Source organism: Corvus hawaiiensis, chromosome 18, assembly GCF_020740725.1.
Source record: "Corvus hawaiiensis isolate bCorHaw1 chromosome 18, bCorHaw1.pri.cur, whole genome shotgun sequence".
Classification (NCBI taxonomy): Eukaryota; Metazoa; Chordata; class Aves; order Passeriformes; family Corvidae; genus Corvus; species Corvus hawaiiensis.
The window spans coordinates 8,794,993-8,822,431 of NC_063230.1; the positions used below are offsets into that span (position 1 = coordinate 8,794,993).

At 43.9% G+C, this 27,439-nt stretch overlaps 1 protein-coding gene across 17 annotated transcripts in view; it reads right to left on the reverse strand.

Moving 5' to 3' along the window:
• FBRSL1 (fibrosin like 1) overlaps window positions 1-27,439 on the reverse strand; it is a 508,012-nt gene that overhangs the window by 358,563 nt on the left and 122,010 nt on the right. For all 17 annotated transcript variants that reach the window (XM_048322610.1, XM_048322613.1, XM_048322607.1 and 14 more), the window contains exon 2: window positions 12,309-12,509. In XM_048322610.1, coding sequence (XP_048178567.1) covers window positions 12,309-12,509 — 201 coding nt within the window. The remainder of the gene's footprint in view (window positions 1-12,308; window positions 12,510-27,439) is intronic.

Consider the following 27,439-nt stretch of genomic DNA (forward strand, 5'->3'; position numbering starts at 1 on the left):
CTTAAAAGCTGCTGGAGTAAAAAGGGGTTTGTGAAAGAAATCATCTTTACAAAGCTACATGATAGTTGGATGAACACAAAGCACTATAAAAACAGCCAATTCCTGAAAAATATTATTTCCCTGTTTCTTGGGTCAGTAAATCCCCTATTAACTACCAAAATATCTGCTTTTGGCCATGCCTTAGGCTTATGCCTATTTGAAGTAACCCAAGGTTGTCAGACAACAATTCAGTTCCTACTAAAGAACACACACACAAAACCCCCCCAAAACCCCCATCAACACCAACAAAAAGCCCACCACAAAACAAATTACTGGGGGTTTTTTCTCTGGGACAATGCAGACTTTATTACATCTGCTATTACAACGTGCCTATAGCAGTGTTCTCTAACAAGCAGCCCTAAGGTCAAATATGTTCCTTGATCAATTTACCAGAGGTCCCTGGTGCTGCTGCTGTGGGTAGACTGACTGGGGAAAAAAATAATCCCTTTATTCCTTTGCTTCACTATAAGAAAAAAAAAAAAAAAGCTGTCACAAAGACATTTTTCTTCTCCCTCTGCTCTTGACAAGTCAGGTAAACAGGGAGGGAATACCCAGCTGCAAAGGACTGTAAGAGACCAGCATTTGTACAGGCATATAAAACCACACTGTTTATTTACCGAGCTACTCAACGTATCAGGATGATTCAGAACAAGGCTAAGGGGATCGGGAACATGTCTTAGCAAAACACCTGCAGTATTTTGCATGAGGACAAATAAAAGGCACTCTGGATGTGAGTGTTGTGTGGTCATCTTTGTACAGGAATTTAACAGGTCAGTACATTGCTACAGTCAAATAACTCCGACAAGCAATAGCACTAATTCAGAGATGCTCTGAGCAGCGTAGTCACCACATTAACCCTCTCCTAGTTTTGCCAGTAAAGCTGTGACTGGTTTTGCTCAACACACCAGTATCAACCAGTAAGTAATAACTCTACCCAGAAAAGCAGATTTGACACTGGCAGACTTGCTACAGAAATCGCTTCAGGCTTGCATCAAGCAGCAGGAAAGGAGTTAATCTCATTGGTCACAATGCCAAGTACCACTCTTACTCATGCCTGACTGCATGACTTTTGTTTCATATGTTGTGATTTATTTATTTTGACTCTGTGTGTGGGTTTTAGTCACAGACTGGCACCAACGTTAATGGGAACTGTCCCATTCAGCCCCCCAACCTGGAGTGAGTCTGGAGCTCCACGTGCCTCCAGTTATTTGTGGGTGATTGTAGGGATTGTCTTTGCTTACTCCTTATGGCTGATTCCCATCACTTCTGAACAAACAGGCTAATTCCTGCAAACAGCCCCTTTAAAGACACCTCCCTCAAAAGAAAAAAAAAAAAAAAAATTACCCTTTGCTAATGGCCTATAATGGGTCTAAATAAAGCCTGAGCTGTTCCTTACTCATGCATAACTTCATTGCTTCTATTCCCTTCACACCCTGCCCGCTTGGCATAATTTGCAGAAGGGTTTTAGCATGGACAATTGAAACACCCACATGCTGCCTGAACTAAAAAGCTTAATCCTAGGTCCCCTTTCTTCCTGTGTGATAGCTAAATGTGGCTTTTATTTTGATAATGCTGGTCCCATCTGCACTGTTTCAACCCATGAAGACTAAACTCCAACCACATCCCCACACAGATTAGGACAGCATCTCACCCCACACAATGGCTGGAGAAGGCTTAACATCTGGCAGAACTCCAACTTCACATTTCATATGGCCAGAATAGAATTCCCCCTAAATTAGCAGACTCCACGTGTAAAAACCCCTAAGTCGCCACACGTGGTAATTAATTAGCACACACCTTGGTGTGGTCCAAAATCAGCACATGGACAAAGGATGAGCCACAAAGGGGCCACAAAGAACAGTTGACAGCTTCTTCCAAGACCACGCATTCCCACTCGGGTGCCGTGCCCTGAAACAGTTTTAATCCATCTTTCTCTTTAAGCAGAGACAGCACTGCCACTGACGATGATACGACAGTGACAAAGGAGGGCTGAAATTCAGACCCAAATTGTTATTCCCCTCAGCTAGGCAGTTATGCACAAGAAACACTGCTTGTAAACACTTCTTTGTCAAACACTCAATTACAAGCTGCTTTATGAACAAAATGAGGCAGTCGCAAGGAAAGCGAGAGACGAAAATGGGGAAGCAATCTCCAGTGGCTCACGGCCATCACACCACCATGGCCCAGGAACATTCCAGGTCACACTGCCAGCCCCTCTCACAGAGGGCACGGGCACATGGTGGGAAAACACCAAATCCAGCTCTGCAGAACAGGGTTTGGGTTTTGAGGACCTCAACTTTGTTCTGCTGTTATGGTTATTTCCTATGCGGTAAGGAAAGAATAACTGGTTTATTTTTGTATTGTCGGTTTTCACAGTCTGAACCAGGAAGAAAAAGAGCACATGTACAAATGTGGAACAAGTTCAAAGCCCTCAATTCAGGCAACACTTGCAATATGACTCTCTTTCTTTGTGTCATCCCCATTTACACCTTTATACACTGAAATTGCTCCATATAAGCTAAAAAGTAACTGGAAACTGGAACATTCTTTTTTTTCATGTTAAAGCTGCAGATATATTCCACAATGTCCAACTGAGCTACCTCCATCTTCAATCCTAAAAGGACTGAAGCCCTAACTCCAAAGAGACACTTCTGACTGACACTACAGCCAATAAATGTCATGCTAAATTATAAAATATTGCCCTATGACCACTCAAAAGCTTTGAGAACCAACGGAAAGACAACTTTATGAGATTTAGTACCACTTTCCAGGAGGTTGCAATGTTACAGCACCACAGGGCTCTTCATCACGGCACTGTTATTCAAGCTGCCCTGGACAGCACCCACTACTTGATCCATTACCTCGTCCCTGGATTCTTTGAGCAATATTATTCCAGTGGATAAGATTTCCCCTGGAAAGAGTTTTTTCCTTGTTTTTACTGTTCAGTGTCAATGAGTCAAGCAGAGCTGTAGGAGGAAACATCAGAGAGCAAAGTGAAACCCATTGCTAATTTTCATCTTTAGCTGGCAATGGATCCGCAGCTGAAGGAAGAATCGAGCCCGGGCTCCTTTCCCTAGAGCTCAACTAAAACCCTTTAACCAGAAGAAAGTGGAAGGGGGAAGAAAAGGTGAAGATAAAAGATTTGTTTTTAAATTAAAAAACCTGCACATATTTACACAATTGACTTTAGACACGAACATCCAGAATCCAACAGCTACCCAAAGAATACTTTGCTTCATAATTTCAACAATTCCAACTGAGAAAGAGCAAAACTGAATGAAAGCTAACCGAAAGAAAAAAAGCCCCAACTTTTGCATATGATGATAGTAAGAGTTTTTGGGTATCATTCCTATACTTAATAAATGAAACCTTGTTAGGATTTTTTTTAATAAGTTAATTTCAATGCTCAACTTCAGAAAAATGTTAGAATCAATTTAGAGTGCTAATAGCTCAAAAAACCTACATACAGACAACATATTTCAACTCCTGACTTAAAAGATACATCCCCAACTACACCTTAGGACTCTCTCAACCACTAAGTTTGGAAGAGCTTTAAATCTATCACAAAACCCTACTGACTTTATTTAATTTTTGTATTTCTTTAAGACAAAACATTAGGGAAAATAGACTGATTTTGACAAAACAATTGTGCAATGGCATTCACCTGAATAGCTGCTAATAACCTTGCTTGAAGGAAAAATGCAAGTGCTTATTTTACCTAAGAGATGCCTTCAAACCAAAGATGTGCTCACTCAAGCTGTGTATATTCTCAACAGCTCGTGTAAACCATCCATCAGGCAGAAGTATGAAAATTATCTCCCTTAAGAATCCACACAGAAAGAGGCTGAGGGATGTGGGTAACACTGCCCGAGGCTGCAGTTTGTGAGGCGAGAGCAACTGAGCGGTGGAAAACAGCATCATCTTTGATACGCTTCCACGAGGAAAGCCAAGTGAGCTGGACCAGTGCCACTGAATGACTTCAGGCAAAGACTGGCAGCTGCCAAAGCAATCCTGCTACAGCTCCTGGCACACTGGGTATCCCAGCAGTCTCCTGAAGAAGCTGAGATCCAAGGCCAACAGTGAGCAAGGACAAGTTCTGCATGAGGAAAGTAACAGCACCTCATGAAAAAGGTATTTATCCTGCCTCAACCACACATGACATTGGGATGTCACTTTGCTTTAAATCAGCTCAGATTTAGACTGGAGCAGCGCAGATGGTTTAGTTATCACACTGATAAGTGTGCTAGGAGAAGAATATTGGCTGTCTGCATCAACTGTGCTTATTTCACACCAATAAAAATACCTGTGATCATCCCAAATATCACTGCAGACATGTGGTGCAAGCAGAGGAACATAGGCTACAATTAGGTAACAGATCCAAGCCTCTTCTGCAAAGTTAGCTAAAATACTGGGCAGCTAGTGCTCAAATCAAATTAACTATCCATTCAGATGCTTCTTGTCCAAATCAGGAAAACAACATCCAAAAAGACTGTGGCTTCTTCAGGGTCCTAGCCCCTCCTGCAGCATCCACACTGAACCCAGGAAAAAGGTCTCTACACATCTCACAGGACACCTGGAACATGTCCTGTCTCACAGCTATGAAGAGATGTACAGTAAAAACCTCCAGCCAGGGTTTTGAATCTATTCAAACAGCCCACACTACTCCATTTTCAACTTGCTAAAATCACAACTACAATAGAAGTGCTCTATCTTGGTACTTTCTCCAAAAGAAACATACAAATAAAAAATGAGAGGAAGGAAGAAGGAAAAGAAAGAGGACTTTGTGCATTGTGTCAACCAACTATATTCAACAGGGAAAAAGATACAAGTGGTTATAGCTTCCTGTAAATTACTTCGTGTAATTAAATCCCCTTCTCTAAATTACAGACCATTTAGCTCTTCTTTTATAACAATGTAACCAATGACCACCAACAACCTTTTTTATAGCATCTAATGCCACCTAAGTTGTTAGCAATGAAATTTCCTTTATATTTCTCCCTTTCAAAAGAAGCTGCTGTAATGAGATTCATTCACAGCTACTTACAGACTGTCATCGAGAAGAGAGGATCACTTGTTTCCCTTTATTCTGCTCCTCTTTGAGGCTATATTTAAGCAAACGTGACCTAAAGTCCTTATCAGTCATCTAAATGCAGGCAGAGAAGTTAAAGGTGACCAGCAAGAGTTTTTAAACATGGATTTTATAACTGGTTTGATTCTCCACATACATACAACATCACTTCCTTACACGGCACCAGCGTGGCTTAACTATCTTCCTACCACTTGAATTTTCTGACCTTTCTTAACTTTGAAACCACCAGGAACATCATGTCAAGGCTTGTTTGCAAGCCCCTGTTCGCTGGGGACAAGTCCTGCCCGATGAGAGCTGCTCTGAGCGGCTTCCCCTGGACTGCTCCCTTTAGGAAATGTCTGCAGTTACAGAGCTCTGCTCAGCCACACTTCGCTGGGGCTGCAGCTCCTGCGCCTGCTGCCGTGGGGAGCCGAGATGGAGGCCTGAGGCCCCTGAAGTCACTGCAGTTCAGCTCCACTGCAGGCATCCACGCAGCATCCTGTGCTTTCCTCGCTGTGCTCTCTAAACCTACTCCAACATGTCCTCAAAGTGCCAGCAGCCATCTGGAGAGCTGGCCACCTCGCTGTTGGCCAGATGCTGTGAAGTGCGAGCAGTGAGGGGACAAATGGAAATCTTGGAGAAGAGGAAAAGCAGGGACCAAGAAGGCAGAAGCCGGTGCTGCAGGCAAAGCCTTGGGGTCTGGTAGTGAACACAGCGTGGTTGATGCCGTAACAGCAGCAGTATGATCCTTAAATACAAAGCAGGGAGCAGAGTGCTCGTGGCAAGGCAGTCCCCATGGGCCCCCAAGCCCTGCTTGCTCTGACACCCAGAACAAATCCCCACCCAAGCAAAGCCCATGGCAGTGAAGTGCTGGCCAGGTGAGCCAGCCCTGCCCAACCCAGCACAGGCACACCAAGGAGCTGCACTCAAGAGCCAGCTGAACCTCTCCGGCAGAATCAGGGGAGCTCAACAAAAGCAGGGACAAGTGGGGACACATGGAGCAGCAATACTGACAAGGGAAGGTCAGCTACAGAACACACTGGTCCAGACAAGCAAGCATTTCACTATTCAGTGAAAAAGACAAAGCCACATTCTCTTACATATAAGACTTCCAGCAGCCAAAACATGCTTTACATCACTGTTCGGAAAAATAATATTTGCAGTATAGTAAAATCCAGCATATGCTTCTGTTTCATTCTTCAGCATTAGTCTAAAAATAGTTGGACACCCCACAATTCTAATAAGCATGATTTCTTCAATTTATGTTTCCCTACTAGAATGCAGAGGGTTTTGAAATATATTTTTTCTGGCTTAAGCAAAAGCCGCGTCTTGTCACAGTTCCCAGAGGGTTGATGGCACTGTTTTGCACTACTCCTGAAGCACAGTGTGTTACAGAAATCTGTCATGGAAGCCATGCTGTAGCTCTCCAAAGGTGGCTGCAATCCCAAGATGAAGTTACCTGTGCCACAACTATAATGTAGACTTTAATAGTCTGATATTGGTACAGCATTTTAAACAAACTACACACATTGCAAAGTTCTCCCTCTGCTGCAGAGCAGGCTCTGCAGCCACTTCAAGAATCTCGATGAATTCTTGGATAAATTTAGCAAAAGCAACAGCACTTCTTTGTAATAGCAGGGTTTCATTTGGGAAATAAACATCCACTTTTTATTTACAAAGGATTTTTCCTTCTCCTGCCACTGCTGTGCTATGCCTACTGCTTCCCTCTACTTTGATCCAGAAAACAGAATACCAAGTGCCTAACTGGGACTTAAAGCAGATTTTTAAATTAGTTCCTGACAGTGCAAACAGATTGCTATTGATTGAAATGAGGCAGATTTTAGGCCTTGGATTAGCAAACCTAATGCCTCAATGCCGTGTTGCCCATTTCAGTACTTTGCACCGTTGCTCCCCAGTGGTTTCCCAGGCAGCTGTGGAGTCTCTGCAGTTGCAGATTAGCGTGAGAGAGCAGGGCAGGGCCATCTGTGGCTGCGCCTGCAGCCCTGCTCAGCCGGAACAAGGCCTCCTCCCAAATCCCCGGGGCCAGGACCCTGCTCTACACCCTCATTAGGAGCTCTGGAGCCAGCGAGGCTGTTCATAAATTCAGGAGGGAGTCTGTGTTTGGGAAGGCTTTGCTGGAGCCCAGCACCACAACTCGCCAAGCCCAGTGACCTCCACTGCTGGCCACGGCCACGCTGGATGGAACCAAAGCACCAGGAGAAGTCAAACCCCAGCTTTCCAGACAGCCTGGCTAAAGTCTGGGACAGAGACTTCACCCTTCCAGACAGCCTGGCCAAAGTCTGGAACAGAGGCTTCACGCAGGCAATGGCACTACCTGATCAGCCCTACCCTCCCAGCCAACACAAATGCCTACTTAAAAATAATCGGTGCAGAGCTTTCATATCCAAATTGTACATTCTTGTACTTACAAAGGTAGAAGTGGATTCTGCTTTTAAGCAACATTTCACTGATTAAAAGAAAATGGCCTTTTTTCCTCTTGCTTTGTTGTTTAGTTTCAAAGAATGTTTAAATAACAATATCTGCTAACAAAAAGGGTAACATCAATTAGAAACAGAAGAAACTAGTCTGTATAATTTCAGTGTTCAAAAGCAGCGAAATGCAAACACCAAAGCAGCACACACCAAACCAAACCAATCCCCAAAACCCACATTAAAGGCAACCTTTCTTCTTTTTCTTTTTTTTTTTTTTTTCCGGTAAGCTGACTGCCTAGAATTCATTGGGTTTTAGAAGCCTGAGATACTGAAGGTAACAGAGTAAGTTACTGTTATATCTAGACCCTCTTAGACACAATTCAGCTTCCAAATGCTACGTTATTAAGACATGGAAGAACAGGCTTATCCATGTCCTCTGGCTAAAGACAAAGACTCCAAAGGTTATTTTTCAGACTCACTCTCCTATGTGGCTGCTGAACCTCAGCTATGAAAGGGACATTTCAGTCTCTCATCTGTGCACCACTAAGCACACACAGCCTCCAGCCCACCAGTGGCTTCAAGTCCAAGCTTTCCAATTACTCTTATTATCAGAAAAAATACAAGTAAACCTCAAGCAGCTACACTCTCCTATTGCCCAAGCGTCAGCACAAACAATATAATGCCAAAAGAAATTTTCCACACAAAGTATTTCATTATCCAGATGAGTTTCTAGACCGTTTCTCTCTGTCTTGGGAAAGGCCCCACAGCCTTGCAGTACCACCACCACCACCACACACAAATGGGGCCAAGGGTACGTAAATGGTTTGAAAAGGAGCTATCAATTTTCACCTAGGCATCAGAAGAAACAACGTGCATCCTGGATGGAAAAAATGACTTAGTGTATCACCTTTAGCTCAGATCAGCAGTAACCCAGAGCACGGCTCTCCTGGGGGGCAGGGAGGGTGTTATATCCATTAATGAATGTTGGATAACGAGATGATGAGCATCACAGAAAAACCACATGAATAGGTAATCAAACTTGTTAATGCAATTTAGCAGTTCCAGTCCAGCAAGAGCCACAGCAACAAGATACATTAATTGCTGATAGCTCTCAGCAGTTTGGGGAAGGCTGGGGAGTGAATGAGACTCAGGAATTAGCTGTGCTTTCCCTCCCTCCAGGAAGCTCTGCTGAAGTCACAGAGATGTCACGCCTCCGGAGCAACACGACCGCGTTAACTCCCCTGCCCTCTCCTCCCATGCTCCAAAGCCAGCACGCTATTTATGAGCACTAAATACGTGCTACACCACCCTGTGCTCCTCAGCTTCTCTGAGACTCTTCCTCATCTCGGGTGATTTAAACAGTGGGTGAGAAAAGGAAGGAGGAGGTGTAAGACACTAATCTTCGTGACAAATGACTATTTGCAGAACAGTGTGTTATTACAGCAGCATTTAACATCTAAATATATTCAACACACCGCGATGCTCCCAAGCTGACTAAACAGAGAGCTTAAAGCTAAGCTATCTGGAAATACTAGCAACTCTTTCCTATTAGCCCCAACTCTTTTCCAAAGGTGGTCATTGTACAGAAAGGGCAATGAATGTGACTAAAGCCCCAAAACAAAAGGAAAACCCCCAAAAACCCAACTGCTCTACACCCATGGTGCTCAGACTTTCGGAGGAATAAGCAACTCCAAAAATGAAACCAGAAAAGAGAAGAACAGCTCAGCTAAGACTAATCAAAGACCGACTCAAAGAGCGACTCTCCAAAAACTAGAGGAATGACATAGGACACATAAGGGAGCACTGGAACTAAGAGGTTTCATTTTATATGTATCTCTTACTTAATTGAATCAAATCGTACATCCAACCCTTTAAATCCCTTAAAGGGGTGATGGGCTGCTCTCCCCCACCAGCACTGTGTGCAGCTGTGGTCGGGACTCCTTTCCCCCAACCACTGGGTTAGCCTTGGACACGGCCTTTTGAAAAGGCAATGACTCAACTTCCAAGGAATGCTCCTGTGCTGGAGGCAGTTCCAGCCTTTCAGAGGGGCTGGATATACTGCAGGCCACTCTGGCTACAGGGAAATACACCACAGCTTTCAACATTCTCACTCCTTGATGTACCTGATCCTGATGACTGCAAGAGGTTTTGTTGACCCCCATTGTAGAACAGCAGTTTCAAGTCAGCACCTTTCCCTGTGTACATGTGTTGAGAGCAGCCCCAGACCCTGATAAATCTTGGACTAAAGGACCTAGAACTACTTGAAATGCCTTTTTCTCCCTCTGCTTAGTTACAGCAAGAGATAAATGTGTTTGAATGATTTTTACACACAGTTGGGAGTAATAGGCTGGAAAGGACAGATTGGTTCTTGCAGCCCTCTCCCCATAGCCTGAGGTACAGAACAACCAAATATTCAGGAGCAATAGCAATCTGGATGCTTTGTCAAATGGAGTGAAGTATAAATCTAATTTTCTAAACAAAGCAGACAACCTGGCACTGAAATCAGCTTACCACTTTGCACCTCTCTACAAGGATTAGCAGAATGCCATAATTATAATGCCCAATTTGATTTATTAGAGGAGGCTGCGCAGAAAAGATGACAATTCAGTAGCATTATGAAGAGAAGGAATGTGAGTAGAAGGAAAGCTGCAAATTGAACAGTAATTTCTAAGCAACATCTCAATATAATTAGCATTAATTACAATAAGCTATCCAAATTAGGTATAAACCTATCTTTAATAACCCTGAGATGCAAAAATCACCCCCCAAATTCCAGGAAACTTAATATTACAGCCAATTTGTCTAGACAGCTTGGCAGGAAATGCCAGAATTCTAGGTGTGAACTTTGTGGTTACTAAAAAGAAGGAAAAATTATTGAACTTGTCTGTATCATTTGCATAATTAGTTTGAACTAAGAATAGCCTAGTTTATGTATCTTAGATTGTGCTGCTACTTTCATCATCCTTACAGACCTCCAAACTTGTCTGGTTTTCACAACTGTATCAGCTAGGATAATAGCAGGTATTTTAAAAAACTCACTTTCCAACAAGAGAGGAATTCTAAATGTGACTTCTTTAAAGAGGCACAGTGTATTAATGAGTCACTCATCACAGGTTTTATTTGATACTCTCTGTGCAAGCTCCTCACTCTTTTTAGAGTTTATTACTTATACTTACAGGTTAAAAAAAATTAAACAATGAAAGTTGAATTGAGGTTTTTATGAATGTGGCAGAAAATCCCCTATTTAACCACTGATGGCAGCCAAACACTAGTCAGAAGAAATAAGTAAAAATGTCCCCATTTTTCAAAACTAAAATACCAATAAAACTAAATATTTGGTCAATTAAGGCAGGAGAGTATGAGAGAAATTGGAGTCTGCCAGTGCAACAAAATCTCTTACCCCAGAGGCTTCTATGGAAGTGTCATGCAATCCCTAGTGCATGCAACTATGTAAAACTGAGTTTTAAATTTCACGTAGAAGATGTCACTATTAACAACCTTTTTCTCCTGCAGGAAGAGGGAATGTCCCCACTGTCTCACACATCCACAACTATGCAAATCCCCACTGTGCACTGGATTTCCTGCAGTGTAATTTTAGATCTGAAGAAACAACTTTCACCAGACCATGAGAATTTCTAATTTAAAACGTGATGAGCACTTCTAAACCAGTATGCTAAAACATCATCCCAAAAGACTGTCTGTGGTGGAGAAGTTATAGGGGAGGGTTACATGAGATAACCTTCACCATCTTTTTAAATCTTAGAATATTGCAAGTCTGAAAAAACATTTCCAGTAACTGGACAATTCAATCTTTGGCTGTCTGGCACAGGCACAGGATTAGTTTCACGGAACAGAAGGTGCACTTGGGTTAAGCAGTTCTTTTTCTGCTGGAGGAACGGGGAATAAAAAGCACTTTTTATTGTAGTGTGTTTCTCAGCTCAGAACAAATGCTAGAAGGTCAAGTACACTGGTGTTCCCACTGGCAACCCTGTGAAGGACAACTGGGAAAGTGTCCACGGAGAGATGCTGCTGTGACATGGGGACTGCCAACTGGTGAATGCACACTAAGGCACTAACAAATCTCCCTGCTGAGCAGCAGTTAAGTGATAAAAGCCTACCAGCCACAGCGCCTTTCCTCTGTCACCTGGCCCTCTGTACACACTGCTGCTCAGATGGGAGTCTCTGGAATCATTCCCTCCAGCATCACAACTCTTCATTCATTAATGCTCTCCCACATTTTAGAAGAGTACACAGGAAAGACTGCCCAGAGCACAACTTCCTCCAAAATGACTTTTCACTTCTGAAATACTTGAATAGTCTCTCCCCCTCAACACACTGTTTTGGGGGTAAGTGAAACTTGATTCACGAGATGGACATATCCATGTTTGCAACTTCTGGGTGCACATTGCCCAGCACACATTCTCCAAAGGAAGTTATGATCTGATGGATGATTTCTAGTTGTGTCCATGACCATAAGAGCCACAAATCTATGCTATGAATCACTGCACTGTCTCAAAGCTGCAGGATACAAGGGAGGCCTGCTCCTTCCTTCCTACATTACTCAGTACACCTGGCTTCCACTTCAGCTTATGTAACCTGCCCTGAACACTGGATTTGTGCACTTGGCCACAAGTCCTCTAAGAGGCATTGCTTTCACCAGCACAAGTCACCAGAGAAGCTGTTTCCAGTGACAACCTCACCTACCAGCAAGGACACTTCACAGTGGCCAACAGACGATGGTCGCTTCAGATGAGAAGGAATTTCCCTACCTGTTTGGATAGCTTCAAGGGGAGTTTCTTCTTCATCCGTTCCTTGCCTCTTTCTGCCTCTCTCTCAGAGCTCCCCGCATCATTGTTATGGCCATTTTCACTGGGCTCAGCAGATACACAGTTTTCAGATTCTCTAGGTTTCTTGCCTGGATGCCTCTCCCATTTCTCCTTCCGCTCCTGAGGCTTTAGTGACATGTCCTTCTGTAAAGGAGATTAAAAAAAAAAGAATGGTAAGTTCTTTAAGTTCTTTGAGGCCACCTTTATGAATTGAGCTGTATAAATATTGAATAAAAACAAACAAGACAGTATGTTTCTTCCAGAGATGACTTAAAATTAATAATTAGGCATGCACAATGCAAACAGTAATTTTAGATTAGATTAGGATGAATACTCTCCAGGCTATGTATTTGATTAATTTCAATGATGCTGGAACTGGCTATGAAAATGAGTTCACTTCAGATTAATTCAGAAACCATACGTCAACAGCACATGAACAAATCACCATGCCTTAAACTGTTCAACTGAAACAGAGGTGGGTTTTATTTTGTTTCTGATCTCAGAACTAAACACATCAGACCCCCCTTGGGGCTGACAGTCTCTGATTCACAGCAGCATTCATATGGAGAAAGGCACATCTAAAGCCCTACCCGCATTCCCTGAGCCAGAGAGATCAATGGGATCCAAACACACAACAGAGGTTCAACACTTCCAAGTGTTAAGTGTCTGCCCTGAACCAGGGCTGTAACACACAATCTAAGCACAGCTTAAAAGCGGGTATGTCATGTCATAATGATTAACATTGGAAGAGAGATCAGAGAAGGGAATTACTCCGGCTATCCCTGACATCTCTGAGGACTGAAAGCTGAACTCCTGGTGACAATGTACCAAACTCCCTACACACACCGTGTGGAAAAGGAGTTGAAGAAATAATATGCCAAATCACTATGACAGTGGGCCACTAAAGCTAGATAAATTTTCCCTTATGTCTTTTATTAACTGCTCAAGGATAAAAACTGAATTCTTACGAGAATGTTTTGCAGAGTATCTGTTCCAATTATTTTCTTATGTGAGGTAAATCAATTAGGAAATACCTTAAAAGCACTGCTTACTATGCCAAAATTTGTCAGCTTCAGCCACAGATATTTTTCTAAATGCCTTGCTTTTGACTCAAGCAGTTACATGACAGATATTTGTATCTTACATGAATGGAGATCACAATACAACTGCTCACATCAATGCACACACCACCTTCAGTACTGCAAGAGAGCTCATGAAAATCATTAGCTCTCTAGTCTCTCAAAAACTGAAGCCCAACAAAAAAAGAAAATTAGGAACTGGAATGAAATGCCCTGCTGATTGCTCCAGATTACTTCCTCCCCCTCTCCTTTAATTAGTGAATTGACTGCCTCAGTGTGCAACATGCTGATTCCACTCCAAATCACTCACTTGTTTAAAGTTACCCATCCCTGGGAAGTGAGATGATGCACTGGCACTTTAGGGTCACAGACACATTGAAATTAGAACCACGCAATAAAATACTTAGAGCTGTTTCCAATTCCAGCCCAGGCTCCCAGACAATCAGCCAGCACCCAACCTCTGTGCACCTTGGGCAGGGGTCCTGTGGGGCTGGAGGCTCGTCTTACAGCACACACAGATACAGCAAGTTGCAAAACCCCCAAAGATACAACCCCTTCCACCAAAATTAAAATACCTATCACTGTCTCGGAAGTGCAGAACACACCAGAACACAGCTCAGCTTGCCAAGTCCGTAACTAGTGAAAGAGTGAGGAAAATACCTGTCTGGCATTATTGTCCATGAATGATAAAATAAGGAATATAAATCAGTGTTTAGCTGCTCAGTTTGGCTTTTAGTTTAAAGATAACACTTTAAAGCAGGAGTTCAAGATGCCAATTAAGGAAGGTCATATTGTGCTGTTTACTGGGAAGCTACTGAGATGAAAATCAAAATGCTAATCTTCAGTAACTAATCAAAAACTGGCCGCATGGAAATGATATCTGCTAACTGATACTCAGCAAAACATTAGAAACAGAAACCACCACAAATGTGCACTTCTTCACAAAGCCAGATGCAGCTTGTGATGTGACAGCAGGTGCATGGAAGATGCTGCATGAAGTGACATAGACCCCTGATGGGGGAGAAAGGAGGCTGGGGCAGGGGAATGCCACCACCTGAGAGCACCAGCAAATCATGCACTCCTGGCCTGAGGTGCAACATTCACTTCTAAAGATGCCTTCAAAGCCAATAAATTACCATTTTGGTTTAAATTCTATTTGGTTTCACATTGTGATTGGGTCTCTGTTAGTGCTTTAGGGAAAGTCTTCCCTTGGTACCCACACAGCACATTCACTGCAGGTTTTCAGACGATTCCTTTCACCACAGAACTGGTCTGGAAATCTGTGTTTTTCTCCTTACTGAATCCTACAAAATTCCCTACTTTGATATGCAGCTTTTTTATCCCTATTTTGTCTGGAGATTTAAGGTTTGTCTCATCGCTGAGCTACTAGCAAAATTAATTCATGGAATACAGTTATAGCTGGATCAAAGCCAAGGAAATAATTCATTCACTTGTAGTGCCACTTGCATCCAAGAATCTCAAGCACTTTCCAAACAGCCGCGAATTAAGCCCCAAGGCCGAGGCTGCTCCTGCCTCCAGAGGGAGGACAGCGCAGGGAGACCTGGAGCAGCCACGGGGACAAAGCCACGTCTGGCAGCCTGTGACAAGAAAACCTACTCCAGAGTCCCATTCCCTCCTGCTTCAGCAGAGGACACAGCTCACAGGACTTTTTCCTGAGAAGGCAGGACACTGAACTCAGCATGTCCTTGCTGACAGAGGGTGACAGCGGGGTGTTCTCCAGGCTGCTAAATGCAGACCTCTGCAGCCTCAGGCAGAGAGCAGGAGGGGGCTAATGGGGTTTCTGTTCCTGCCTGCTTTGTTTCCTTTCTATTTGCTCTACTAAAAGAGCCTTCCAGTGATTGCTCTTTTACTAAAGTTTATGACCTCCAAGTTGGGAACCTCACTTAGCACAAGAGCATACTATTTTGGGATGGGCATCTGTGCTTGTGCACAGGAAATTGCTAGAAAATTTAAGCACATCCAAAGTACACAGTACATCACAAGAGTGGACATTTATTGATGTACCTTGACTGACTCCAATCCAGAAAGCCCAGCCTGCAGGTGAGACTGGCCTCCTAACAAACTGCCCCACTGGAACCTTCCCCCCTCGCAAGCCCAGAGCAGCAGATATTTTCACCCTTTCCATATCATGTAAAGCCTAGAGATTCACACAGTGACAGTACCTGAAGTCAGACCCCAAAGTCAAAAGGTCTCCACATCAGCCTTATGGTTTCTGCTCAACCCAGGAGTCTGCAGACCTGACTACCTTTGCTGTCACAGGTCCAGTAAATCCCCTCCATTCTCTCTTCTCAGTTCCAGAAACAAGATTGCTAAATCTTGCACCAGAATATAGAATACTATTTTGTTCCTTACTATTCATTGCTTCCAGGACTGTCTCCTACCTGTCCTCACTTCAGAATTTCTCTGACACCTTCCAGGGCAGGCTACAGCCTCTCCATCTGCAGCCCCTTGTCTGTCTGGGCTGCAGACGGAGAGCAGATGGTTCTAATTGGCTGCATGGTTACAGATAAGGAAGAATTAGGCCTTTCTTCAGAGCCTCTTTCCTGGCAGTTACTCCATGAAACACACAGATTCTATCTTCCTATTTGTTTATTTGGATGTACAGACACCAAAGAACACTTCATCTGAAAATGGGATTGTGATACCTCCTCCAGCTCTCCCTGGAATACCTCGCACACCAGCAGCTGTGAAGATCCACTGACAAAGACCCTGGCAAAGGCTGGCAACCCAAGTATGTAACTTAGGCTCTGCAACAGATTTTGGGAGTCCACAATAAAAACCTTTGTGATTTTTTTTTTTTCTCCATCACTATTCAGCCCAAGCTAGTTATGCAACTGTAGCTCTGCTTGCAGTGGATCTGGCAGGAACTTTTAATCACTTGGAATACTCCCTCCTGAAAAGCCACTTTTCTTCTGTCACCAAGGCACAGCTGCAATCTTCAAAGACACTCAAGGTACACACTGCTCAGTTTATAAGTAAAGCCAGGAGTAATGTGGGTGCACAGCCCTCAGCTGTGGAATGAGACTGTTCTTACCCCTAAAATGCCACAGCAAGAGACTTCTGCACAATGGACTCCACGTTGTCTGTTTGATCAGGAAATAATGATCAGCCCTGGAGGAGCCTGGCACAAGCTCACATCCCACAGCCATCCGCTGGCTGCAGTTATCACTACCTGTTTGCTCAGCCCAGCTCAAACTCAGCCTTAATCCTCTGAATTTACACAGCTCTGAGATCACAAAGTGTGCAGGGGAAGGCAGTGGTTGTAAATACCTTTCATACACAGGGAACACTTAAAGAACCTGAAGAAAGTGTCCAAAACCCACATAGCTAGATGAAAACTGCTGCTGGGATGCAGAGGGTAAAAATAACACCAACAGATAATAAAATAACTATCCTTAGCCCTCAAGCATCAGTTCAAAATGCAGCCCTGGTGCAAAAAACAAGTCCACTACAATCCCCCGTCCCCAGGGCCCATCAGACACTGCAAGGCTCAGCCAAGGACTGGTTACACTCCATTCCTACCAGACTGCCTCTGCCGACTTCAGAAGATTATATGGGCTGCTTTCCCAGAAGGGAAACAGCCTCTAGCTTCTCTCCACAGCTCTTCACTGCAGCACTTATTCCTTAAGTTGGGGAATGTGAAACATCCTACCAAACATCAAATAGGAGAAGGATCCACACAAAGGAAATAAAAACCACTGCTGTCTCTAAAACTGACCCTGCTTGTTCCTGTTTCTGCCTCCAGCTTCTCTCAAAAAATTGCAATGGAAAAGGCCCTGAGGATCCGAGTACCATCTATCCTTATATCAACTTTATCGTGCAATTAGCAGTAGGGTTGTCAAACATGTTTGTTTAATAGTTCAGGGAGAGATCCTGGCTCAGAAAGGACCTGAAACAGATTTATTTTTAATTAGGTTAATTTTTAAATATTCCTATTGACCTGATACTCAGTTTATAGACCAGCACCACAGAAACAATTGCTGACAATTTTCTCCTGCTTCTGAGTAGACAAAACACATTACAAATACAGACAGGACCACTACTAATGCAAACCTACTGTCCATTTATTTGCATAATGGGGACACAGGAGACAGTCATTCAAATGGAAAGATAATACTGGAGATATACATGAGAAAAGACTAACTTTAAAGCATGGATTTGAAGACCAGTCTGTAGAGAGAGAGAAGCCACTGCAAGAACAGGAGCTAGCACAGTAAGAGATGAATAGCCAACAGGCTAATGAAATAAGGTGAATGATAAGGAAAGGAAAAAAGGGATAAAAAAGGACCACTGAAGAGTATCAGGTAGGACCGCACCAAGGTGACTGAATTTGAACTCAGCATGCTGAACAGGCAGCAAACGCAACTGGAGATCACGAAAATGAGCAGAAGCACATTTAACAGTGGGAGAGGGGAGAAGTTCGAGCTCTGCTCTGGAGAGCTGTGGGGCAGAGTTTGCTGTCAGTGAGGGCAGCCAGGGGTAGGCACTGCAGAAGGAGGGCTGGCCCAGAGCTCAGCACTGTGGCTCCTTGCTGGAAGCCCCCCCACGGCAGGAGGCCAGCCTGGATTCACTCTCCCAGAGCTCAGGGCACTTTGGGAAGCAGTCTGCTGGCACGTCCAGCCAGACGTCTCAATTTCCACCGATGGAGAAGTTCTCACTTCTCCTGAAATATAACACACACTTGTTTGTTTTACTTTCCAGCCCTCCCTTCTCCCCCACTGTGAACTCCACTGCACATATAACTCAAGCCCCCCCAGCCTCTCAGCCAAAGGCACTAAAGCTGTTTTAAAAGGCAGAAACAAGAGTCTAGATTTGAAGTGACTTTCTTGCTTTGACCCTACATTCAAGCAATGCAATCAATATCAATTAAAATGATTGCAAATGAAATCCTTGCTTGTTTAACCTTGGACTGCAATTCTCCTTTCACAGCTGACATATTCCAGATGAGTTTGGGTCCTGCTTTTTAAAATGCATCACATTTGCTCTGACCCTGTCACACGTTTAGCTCAAGAATAAGATGACTTTTTGACAAGACAGATTTGGAAATGTTAAGACATTTGAAGCTGACACTGGTTTGCAGGTTTATGATTCATGATTTAACTTAAAAATACAAGTGGATGAACCAAGAAACTCGCTGTAATTGAAACACTCAAATTTATTACCAGAGGCTACGTTCCTGTCACCTATGAATAGCTGAAGAGCAAGCTGCCATACTCTGCTGAACGCCCACTTGTTGTGCCTCCCAAGAATTAAGACCTTTGCTTCTAGGACATCAAAGACACAGTAACAAGTAGAGAAAGCTTGGACAAATGTTACTTCAAGACAACATAATCAAAAATCACCAAAAGGAAGGTCAGTTCACTCTACTTTTAAATGCACTTCAATCCACGTTGAATTTACAAGGCTTTGATTGCTCTTTTTGCTTGCATGAGACCTGAATAAATAATGATATAGTGCTGGGCACTATAATTGTTTCTAAAAACTGGGGAGAAAGGGGGTGATACTGTTCCCTTCCTTTTCAATTACTCAAGGAAAAATCCAGTCCTCTCTCTCCACAGTAGGAGGAAGTACCTGGAAATAGAATGTTTAACAGTCATTTGGGGGACAATAAAAGTGAGAATGCACACAGCAAACACCTTCAGTTTAGTAAGAGGTCAAGGAAATCCGCACAGATGTGAGCATATGGTTGTCCATGTTTTTGGTATAAGCCTTTCTCCCCCATCACCCATCGGGGAGGTGGATACACAAAATCTCCCGTTTGAAACTGCACTCCACAAGCTCCACAGGCAGCCAGCCATGATTTTCTCCCTCTCCTGCAATTTCCTCCTCAGAGCCTGCGGGCGCCTCACTGCAGAGAACTGCACCCGTCTTCCTCGCTGCCTACTCACAGACACTGCACAGCTATTAGAACTCCCACAGGTGCTTGCTGTCCATCAGAAAGGAAATGATCCCATTTTAAGCCATCAGTATTTCCTCTAGTGATGGCAGTAAATGCCCGACGAGTGCTCGCAGAATTACTGTCAGCGGAAAGTGTGTCAGAGAGCAAGGGAGCTTAAATGATTGAAGGGAAGCTGGGGCACCATTTTCAGGTAGATGAAATGAGGCATGCTGCAAGCACAGCCTGCCCAGCTTTTACAGGCTGCAGGAGTGCTGAAAGGTGCTGCTGCCCATGCACCACCAGGCCACCCTGCCCAGCTTCCACTGCAGATAAAAAGCACATTTTGGCTGAAGCCGCTTTCAGCCAAGATTGGGAGCTCAGCCTGCCTGGTTTATGTTGTGTACAAAGGAGCTGGAGAGAGCTTGTGCCTGTCAGACAGCACCTTCTCCAGCTGATTTGATCGCTGTGCTGCTGGGTGCGAATGCTGAGCACAGAGCACATCCTTCCTGCAAAATCCCATCCTCCAGGGAGCTCCTTCCCAAGGGACCCATCAGGGATGGCAGCAGCACCACACACCGCCCAGCATCCCACAAGTGACAGACTATGCAAATACACCCCCATTTTGAAGAATGTGGCCTGAGGCCACCAATCTCAACTAACTTCCAAAGGTATCCAGCAAGTAAGCAAGTGACAGAGTCAGGCACTCACTCCAGGGTCCAGTATTTTGGGAAGACATTCCTCAAGTGTGCCAATATCCAAGGACACTGCTGAGCCCAAGCTGATGATAACCAGCAACCACATGCTTCTTGACAGAGCAGCCTCTAAACAGTTAATCTGAACTAATTTCCCTCTCCCCACATTATTCTAACAGGCACTCATTGAATTCAAACAGCTCCTACAGAGTGGCAGAATTAGGACCTGAAGAAGCAGCTCCTTCCCTGAAGCCAGATGTGGCCATTTCATCACTCTTTTCCAATCTTGCCAGGAAGGTAACACAGTCCCCAGCTGGCCCAAAGCTGCCAAAGGAAAAGGCATGAGGATCCTACCAGCACAAACTGGTGCAGCAGCTGGATGCATTCATCATTACCAATTTTCATCTAAACTAGTCAGATAAAACCAGAAAAACAATGTTGAGTAAAAATGCCTCCGGCCAGGAATGCTAAGAAATACTACATCTGTCTTTAAAATTAATAACAAAAGGAGAAAACATAACTGTTTCTACCTCTGTTGAGGGGAGAATGTCATGCTTCCATGAGCTGGACTCTGGAAATGGAGTTGAGCCAAGCTGAGGCTGGGCAGATGGACTGGACACATGGCTCATTTACCAAAGACAGGGGCCTAAATTGCTCCCCTCCATCTATACTTCTGCATTTAAAGTTTTGATCTTCACAGTGTGAAATACACAACAACCACAGTATGACTGTACTGACTACCATGTGAGCAGCTTCATTTTGCAGCTGAAGAGATACAGCTATAACCTTAGGGTAGCTTGGTCATGACAAATGTTACTTCAACACAACCTCAGCCTGGTTTCTTAAGTAATTCAAAGCTTCCACCTGTCAAATATGAAGTTTTTCTCTATTTTTTAGGATTCCACCACACGTTCACTTCATGGTAGACACTTTTAAAACACAGCCATGAGAAATGTACTGCTCTTAAGGCAGTAGCACCTACAGCATGAGAGCTCCAGACGAATCTCCCACACGGTGACAGCCTCGAACGCGTTCACTCCACCAGTAACTGCAGACGTTTTGAGACTCTGCTTCCAGCCTACACTCTTTATTCCCACCTTCCAGGAAGGGTGCTGTTCCCAGTGCTGCTGCAGAACAGAGGGGTGAACGTTCCTGAGCTCCAGCAGAGCCGGCTGCGAGCTCCGCCTCAGCCGCAGTTTGACACAGCCTGCACAGAGCCAGCGAACGCCGCGCCAGGAGAGACGAGAGCTCGCAAACTGGCTCCTGCCAACTCTGCCGTAGGGGTGAGAGTCTCCAGAAATAAAAACAGCCATATCCTGATCCCTGGTGCTGCGTTAGAAATTAATTTATGTTTAAACGCCATTACACTAGAGGCATTTTTTTACCAACTCTGCAGTTGCCCTCAGTGGTAGGCAAAAATTTTCGTTCAGCTGTCATGAGCTCTAGAATGTGTATTCAATAATTAGTCCTCTGGTAGTTTCTTCTGGCTGGGAAACAAACGACAAGAAATATAAATGGTTCAACAAGAAGAAATATGTAGAAGCCAGCCTTCTCCAGAAACAGCTGCCCATAGCACATTACTGCAACCTAAGGGGAAAGCTCTGAGCAGGATGACTTGCAGCAGGAGAGAGATGCCTTTCTAACTATCTAAATGACACATGTGCTGATGAAAAGCCCAGGACGGTGCATCTGTGCCACCCTGGCCACCCCTGCTCCTCCTCACGTGCTGCTGGAGAGATGCATTGTACAGTGCAGGCCTGCAGCTGTCAGTCTGGCCAGCAGAGATGGGGCTGAGCACACCACGTGCTTCTGGGCAGCTCTTCTATAACTGGTTTGCTTGAACAAACAACAAGCAGCCAAATGTTTCAATATATCCTTAGGGCTTTCTAGAATAGTTTCAAATATTCTGATATCTGTGGCAGAAGCAAAACATTCATTTATATCCTAGGCAATTGCTGAGAAATGGGAAACATACACTATAGTAGCAGGCAACTTTAATGTATTCTATGTTACAAAACATTTTCAGTCAGAGAGCTCAAAGGTCATTAATAGATTTTCATATGTTTACCGACAGCAGCAATTTCAGGCTCTGTAATTTTAAAACTGCATGTCAGTCTCTCCACTTCCAGCTGTTATTTTAACATTAGATAATGAACACAATGCAAAGGTTACACAATCACTTGAACCAGCTTATGCAGTAGATCCAGTCACACAAATAATTATTAAATTCTAATTACACATATATTATCACTCTTGTTAGAACAGCAGGGCAAATCCTCTTTTATAGAGAGATCAACAGTTTAGAAAAAGAGGCCAGAAAGGTTATTCTTTTAATGTTACAGAGCTGCTCTTCTCTCTCCCCCCATCACCTAAAGCACTGTTGATTTATGAGTCTCAGAAACAACACCTTGTTAACACCTCACCAGTCAGTGCACATCCAGCCACCAGCTCCTGTTCCACTTAAGTCCTTCATAGATCCCTAACACAGACACTGATGCCTACTTAAAATATTCATCCTTGATCAGAGAGACAAAAAAGCATTTAGTGGATACCCAGTATCCTGTTTAAATATGCTGGTTTTTCTCTATACAACTACTTTGAAACTGAGAAGACATCCTCCAAAACTTAAGAGATTTCTCCCAAGGAGAGTGCTGTTATCCAAGCCAAAGCTTTGCAAGACATCAGGCTTCCATACCATAGGTTTTTATTTTATTTTAATTTTGAAGGAGGAGAAATAATTGTAATCATCTGATCTGACTCTTTTATCATGCAGCCAAATGAGCAAAGTCAAAACCTGTGGTCTCAGGGAAATTTTGGATGTGCACTAGCAAACTATCCTCTTACCACATAAGAAAAACAGCAGATTATGTTTTGCTCATCTCCCTCAGTTTTTTTCCTCTCTATTCCCAGGCAGCGCAAAGTGTTACTCGCTCTGGTTTATTCCGCCCCAATCCAGCTGTCAGTCACACAGCATGGAACCTCAATGGGAATTGAGGAATCTCAGCCCCAAGATTTAGCTTTGAAGCAGGACAGACCAGCAATGTCCCTTTGTGCGACTGAGGTCTCCTGCAGTGACAGCAACGCTACCCTGGCAAAGTGATGTCTCTCTAATCCCCAGGGCATCCTTAGCCAGCCATGAATTTCACACTGGGAAATTCCAGGCTTTGACATTAAATAATTCCAGCTGGGGTTTTCAAAGGATAAGAGATAGGAGTCCAATCCCATCACATTCCAATAGGAAGCCCTTACGGTTTGGTTTATTTTCTTTTTAAGAAGGAAACCCATATTTCATTCTCATTTCCAGCCCCGTTTCCTCTGGGACGTGAAATTGAAAGCAAGGAACGGAGGGCAAGTGCGGTGCTAATGGGAAGAGAGACTTCCGAGAGACTGACAAATGACACCACCAGTTCCTGGGTACATCAGCTCGCAATGGGCCATACGAGAAGGAACAGATACATCAGCACATCCATTACTGTTCCTGAGGAAAAGGAGCCTCTGCACTTTGCCTGGTTAGTCTCACTTGCCACGAAGGAAGAGGTAACCAAACAAACCATCAGGACAGCACACAATTAAAGCATAAAAGTGAACAAATGCAGCAAGCTGCAGTGAGGAGAACATGTGCAGAATGGGAATGATGTGATCCACTCAGCCAAGCATGTCAGATACGGCCTGGGGCAGGCAGAGCTGCCAGGACAACGACCCACTGCAGAGACAGAGCTCAGCAGAGCAGGTGCTGTCACTCACTCCACGCTCTCTCACCAAATCCAGAGCCAGTGCTCCAAGTTTTCATCGGCTTTGACACTCTCTTTCCATTATGTTTAGAGGACCTCAGTCTTCCCCCAACCAAGAGGTGCTAAGCTGGGTCTCTTTACAACCATTTCCTCAATTCCCATGCTAAATTACAAGTTTCTCTTAATGCTTGGCTTTTAGATATAGAAACTTTCAGATATAAAAAGCTTTCAGATATAGAAACAGATATCTGCACTTCCCAGATCTGAAACTGAAATCTGGCTGGCTTGTAGGACATTTTTCTTCCTTACTGGAACAAGACTTTGTCAGTCAGAGACTAGAGAAAGGGGCATTCATGCAAAGTTTTCCATTTGCTAGTAGCCCTCAACTTTGAAAGACAATAGGGAATTAAAACATGATACAGAGCAGCAACTCTCATCCCTGCTGACCCACTCAAATTAGTTAAGAGTGCTTGAACATCTGATTCTTGTACATCTCAGAGTTCAACTTTGCCTCTCATTTTCTGTTCACAGCACCTTGTCAACAGTAAACATCACAGAGGAGAAATACAGATGCAACACACAGCACAGGCATAACCCTTTGGCAAGAACCAAAAACCCGGTCAATGTGAGAAGGGTTAAGACAGAACAGATGCAACCAGAGACTCTGGGGAACAGCCTGCGTAGAAGCAGGGTTTCTTGTGATTACTTCTGTCTTGTAGTTCTTAATAACCCACATCACAGCTGACATCTCCACTTCCTTATGTAGATAACCAGAAACAGAAACGCTGACATGGCAATTATACTGTACACGCACACACAGCCTAACAACTCTACAACAGCACAAGCAACGGAGAACAAGCACATCTCACGTGTGAGATACTTGGTCTAGAAGTTGTTTTAAAAACTGCTCATAAAATCAGGTACAAGTTGCAGCACAGCTCAAACGTGCAACGACACAACTTTCAAGATGAGAAAGATCTATAAAAGCATTTTACAACTCCTGTTTGTTAATAAAGCTCTAATCTCCATCACAGCTATAACCCAGGGGACTCTTGGTGCCCACCTATTCCCACAGCACATCACACCCGAGCAGCAGCAGTCCAGGCACGAGTGAGAGGACCCCGGCCAGCAGCGCAGGGAGATGCTGGGGTGCAGCAGGCCAGCGTCCCCTCTGCCACCTCCATCTCGGGAGGCTGTTGCTAAGAGACAAAGCGCCACGGATGTCTGCAAAATCCTCCAGCTCTGCCCCGCAGTGCCTCAGCCCCATTCCCAAACCCGGCACCCAACGGGTCACAGCGTCTCTCCTGGAGCCTTTGATAATCTCGCTTTTGTGTGCAAAGCAACTCTTGTCAAGGAATTCAGGGAGCCCTATGATAGTAAAAACTGCTGATAAAAAGATAATATCAAGAGTACTCCATTTCAAAAAGCTGATAGAAGGGCACAAGGGGAAATTTCACACAGCAGAAGTGCTCGCTAAAGCAGAAAGGGGTTTAAAAACACAGAGGTTTTGAGGTATTTGTTTCCAGTGAGGGATCTGGATTTTGCAAGTTCCCCACTGTGACCGAGCAAAATTGTAAGCACTGGTTCTCAGGTTTCAGCAGACTCTGTAAAAGCAGGTGACCGAGACACTAGCACTCTTTTTGCGAAGATATCAGAGGCAAGTGTATTCTTAAACCTTACAGATCTGGGCTGACAATATTAAGGCCTTAAAAACCAGAAAGACCGGCTTCAGTGTGCACCCATCCCACAGAAGGCAGCAGGCCGGGGAGTGCAGGGCCATGTTAATTAACACGTGCTTAATGGCACTTAATTCCCCATCTCTCTCCACACCACATCTCTCTCTCTCTCATTGATACAGATGGGGTTTGTGGCTTTCACATCCCATTAGCAAAAGTCTGCCTCTAGGAAGAAAAAAAAAGCATGCAGAGAAGGTGAGGGAAAGTTCTCTCATAATTTATAAATAACATCACCATTTGGCTTTTATCAAGCTTTTCTCATTAGCAATTCTTAAAGCACAACACAAAGGGAGTCAGTATTTTGACCTCTATTTTTACAGAATGAGAAATTAACAAATGCAAAGCAGCTCACCCCAAAATCAAACATCACTTCTCTGGCAAATCTACATCTCCCAGCTCCTAATCATACTGTGCTGCAGGAGAACCAACAGTCAAACAGTGTCAAAATCTCCTTCTGGCACTGGGAAAGGTTTCGTGGTGGTGGTAGAGCGCAGATTTTTCTAGGACACGCAGTATGTGCAAATGCAGATATTAGCTACAGAGTGGGCAACAGGTGGTATCTGTACAGCTTCAACCTTATATCCCTTTGAGTGTCTTAGATGAAATCAGCTTGAGAGTAGCAAGGACAACATGATCAATATATTAAGTCAAGCTGTTTGTTACCAGAAGAGCAGAACTGGCAGCACTTCTTGGCTTTTGAAACATGACACATAACCTGGCCTTTCTAATGCGCTGCTTTGGATGGCACCCAAATCCAGCACCATCTGGCCAGCATGGGCATGTGTATACAAAGAGGACAGAAGAGACTCCTGGCTGACAGATAAAGTGACATATCAGTGCAGCAACATGGACTCCAAATCTCTTCAGCCTTTGCAAAGCCAGCTCAGCAGGCTGCAAACACAGGGCCAGTTAAATTACTTCAGGGCAATAGCAGGGCTGAGAATTTCTCATGCACATAAGATCCAGGTAAGCATTTGTTTTGTTTGTAGAAAATATTGCCAACAGTAAAAAAAAAAAAAAAATCCAACTAAACCAAAAAACCCAAACCAAACAAAACCCACAAATAAAGAAACAAACGTCAAACAAAAACGCAAAAAGTTTTTCCTGGGGTAGATTTGAAGCAGAACATTTCTTCTCCTGCCCCAAAACTAATCCCTAAGTTTAAAAGCCCAGTTTTTCCACCTCTATTTTTACACTCACTCTTGCATGACGGTCTCCTGGCATTACACAGCAGACAAAACCAACATGTTATTCCATGGCTTAGAACTTCTTAAAGCTTGGCCTCCCAGCCATGGCATAGGCCACTCCTTCCTTCTCTCCTGCTACCAGGATACAGTGCACTAGATTCTTCTAGTTTCAGTTTCTAGCATTTCAGGGATGATTTGGCAGTAAGGAAGTGAGATTACTTAGGTAACAGCATGAATTGCAATCTGTTCAAGAGAACAAGTGGGATGTCTCATACTGCATCTACCATCCAATTCTGCATTCACCTACATGGTTTTATGCAGCTGTGAACTCCACTGAGACAAGGAAAGTCACAGTGGTGGAGAAGAGAGAACAATCATTATCTCAGTTTATGCCAACTCAAAAACCCCCCAGGAATCACTGAGTAATCGGACCAAATGCCTATTACAGTTTAAGAAAATACAGACAACCTATCCACTTTCTAAAAACCCAGTATTTTACACAGAGTAGTCAAACCTTGTTCTGAGCCTGACCTGTTTTTCATTCACTCTCAGAGATCACTGGCTTTACAGAACAAGCCAATTATCCCTTGCTCAGTTTTGCAGTGATAACACTGCCAGCACAGTGCCTTCTCCCATCTCCAGTCCCTAATGCCCGGCCTCTGGTTTCAGGATCCAGCACTTGCCTCAAGCCTGAACCGTGAGGAGTGGTTCCAGAGCCAAGGAACATGGGGAAAGGGGCATGGAAAACCA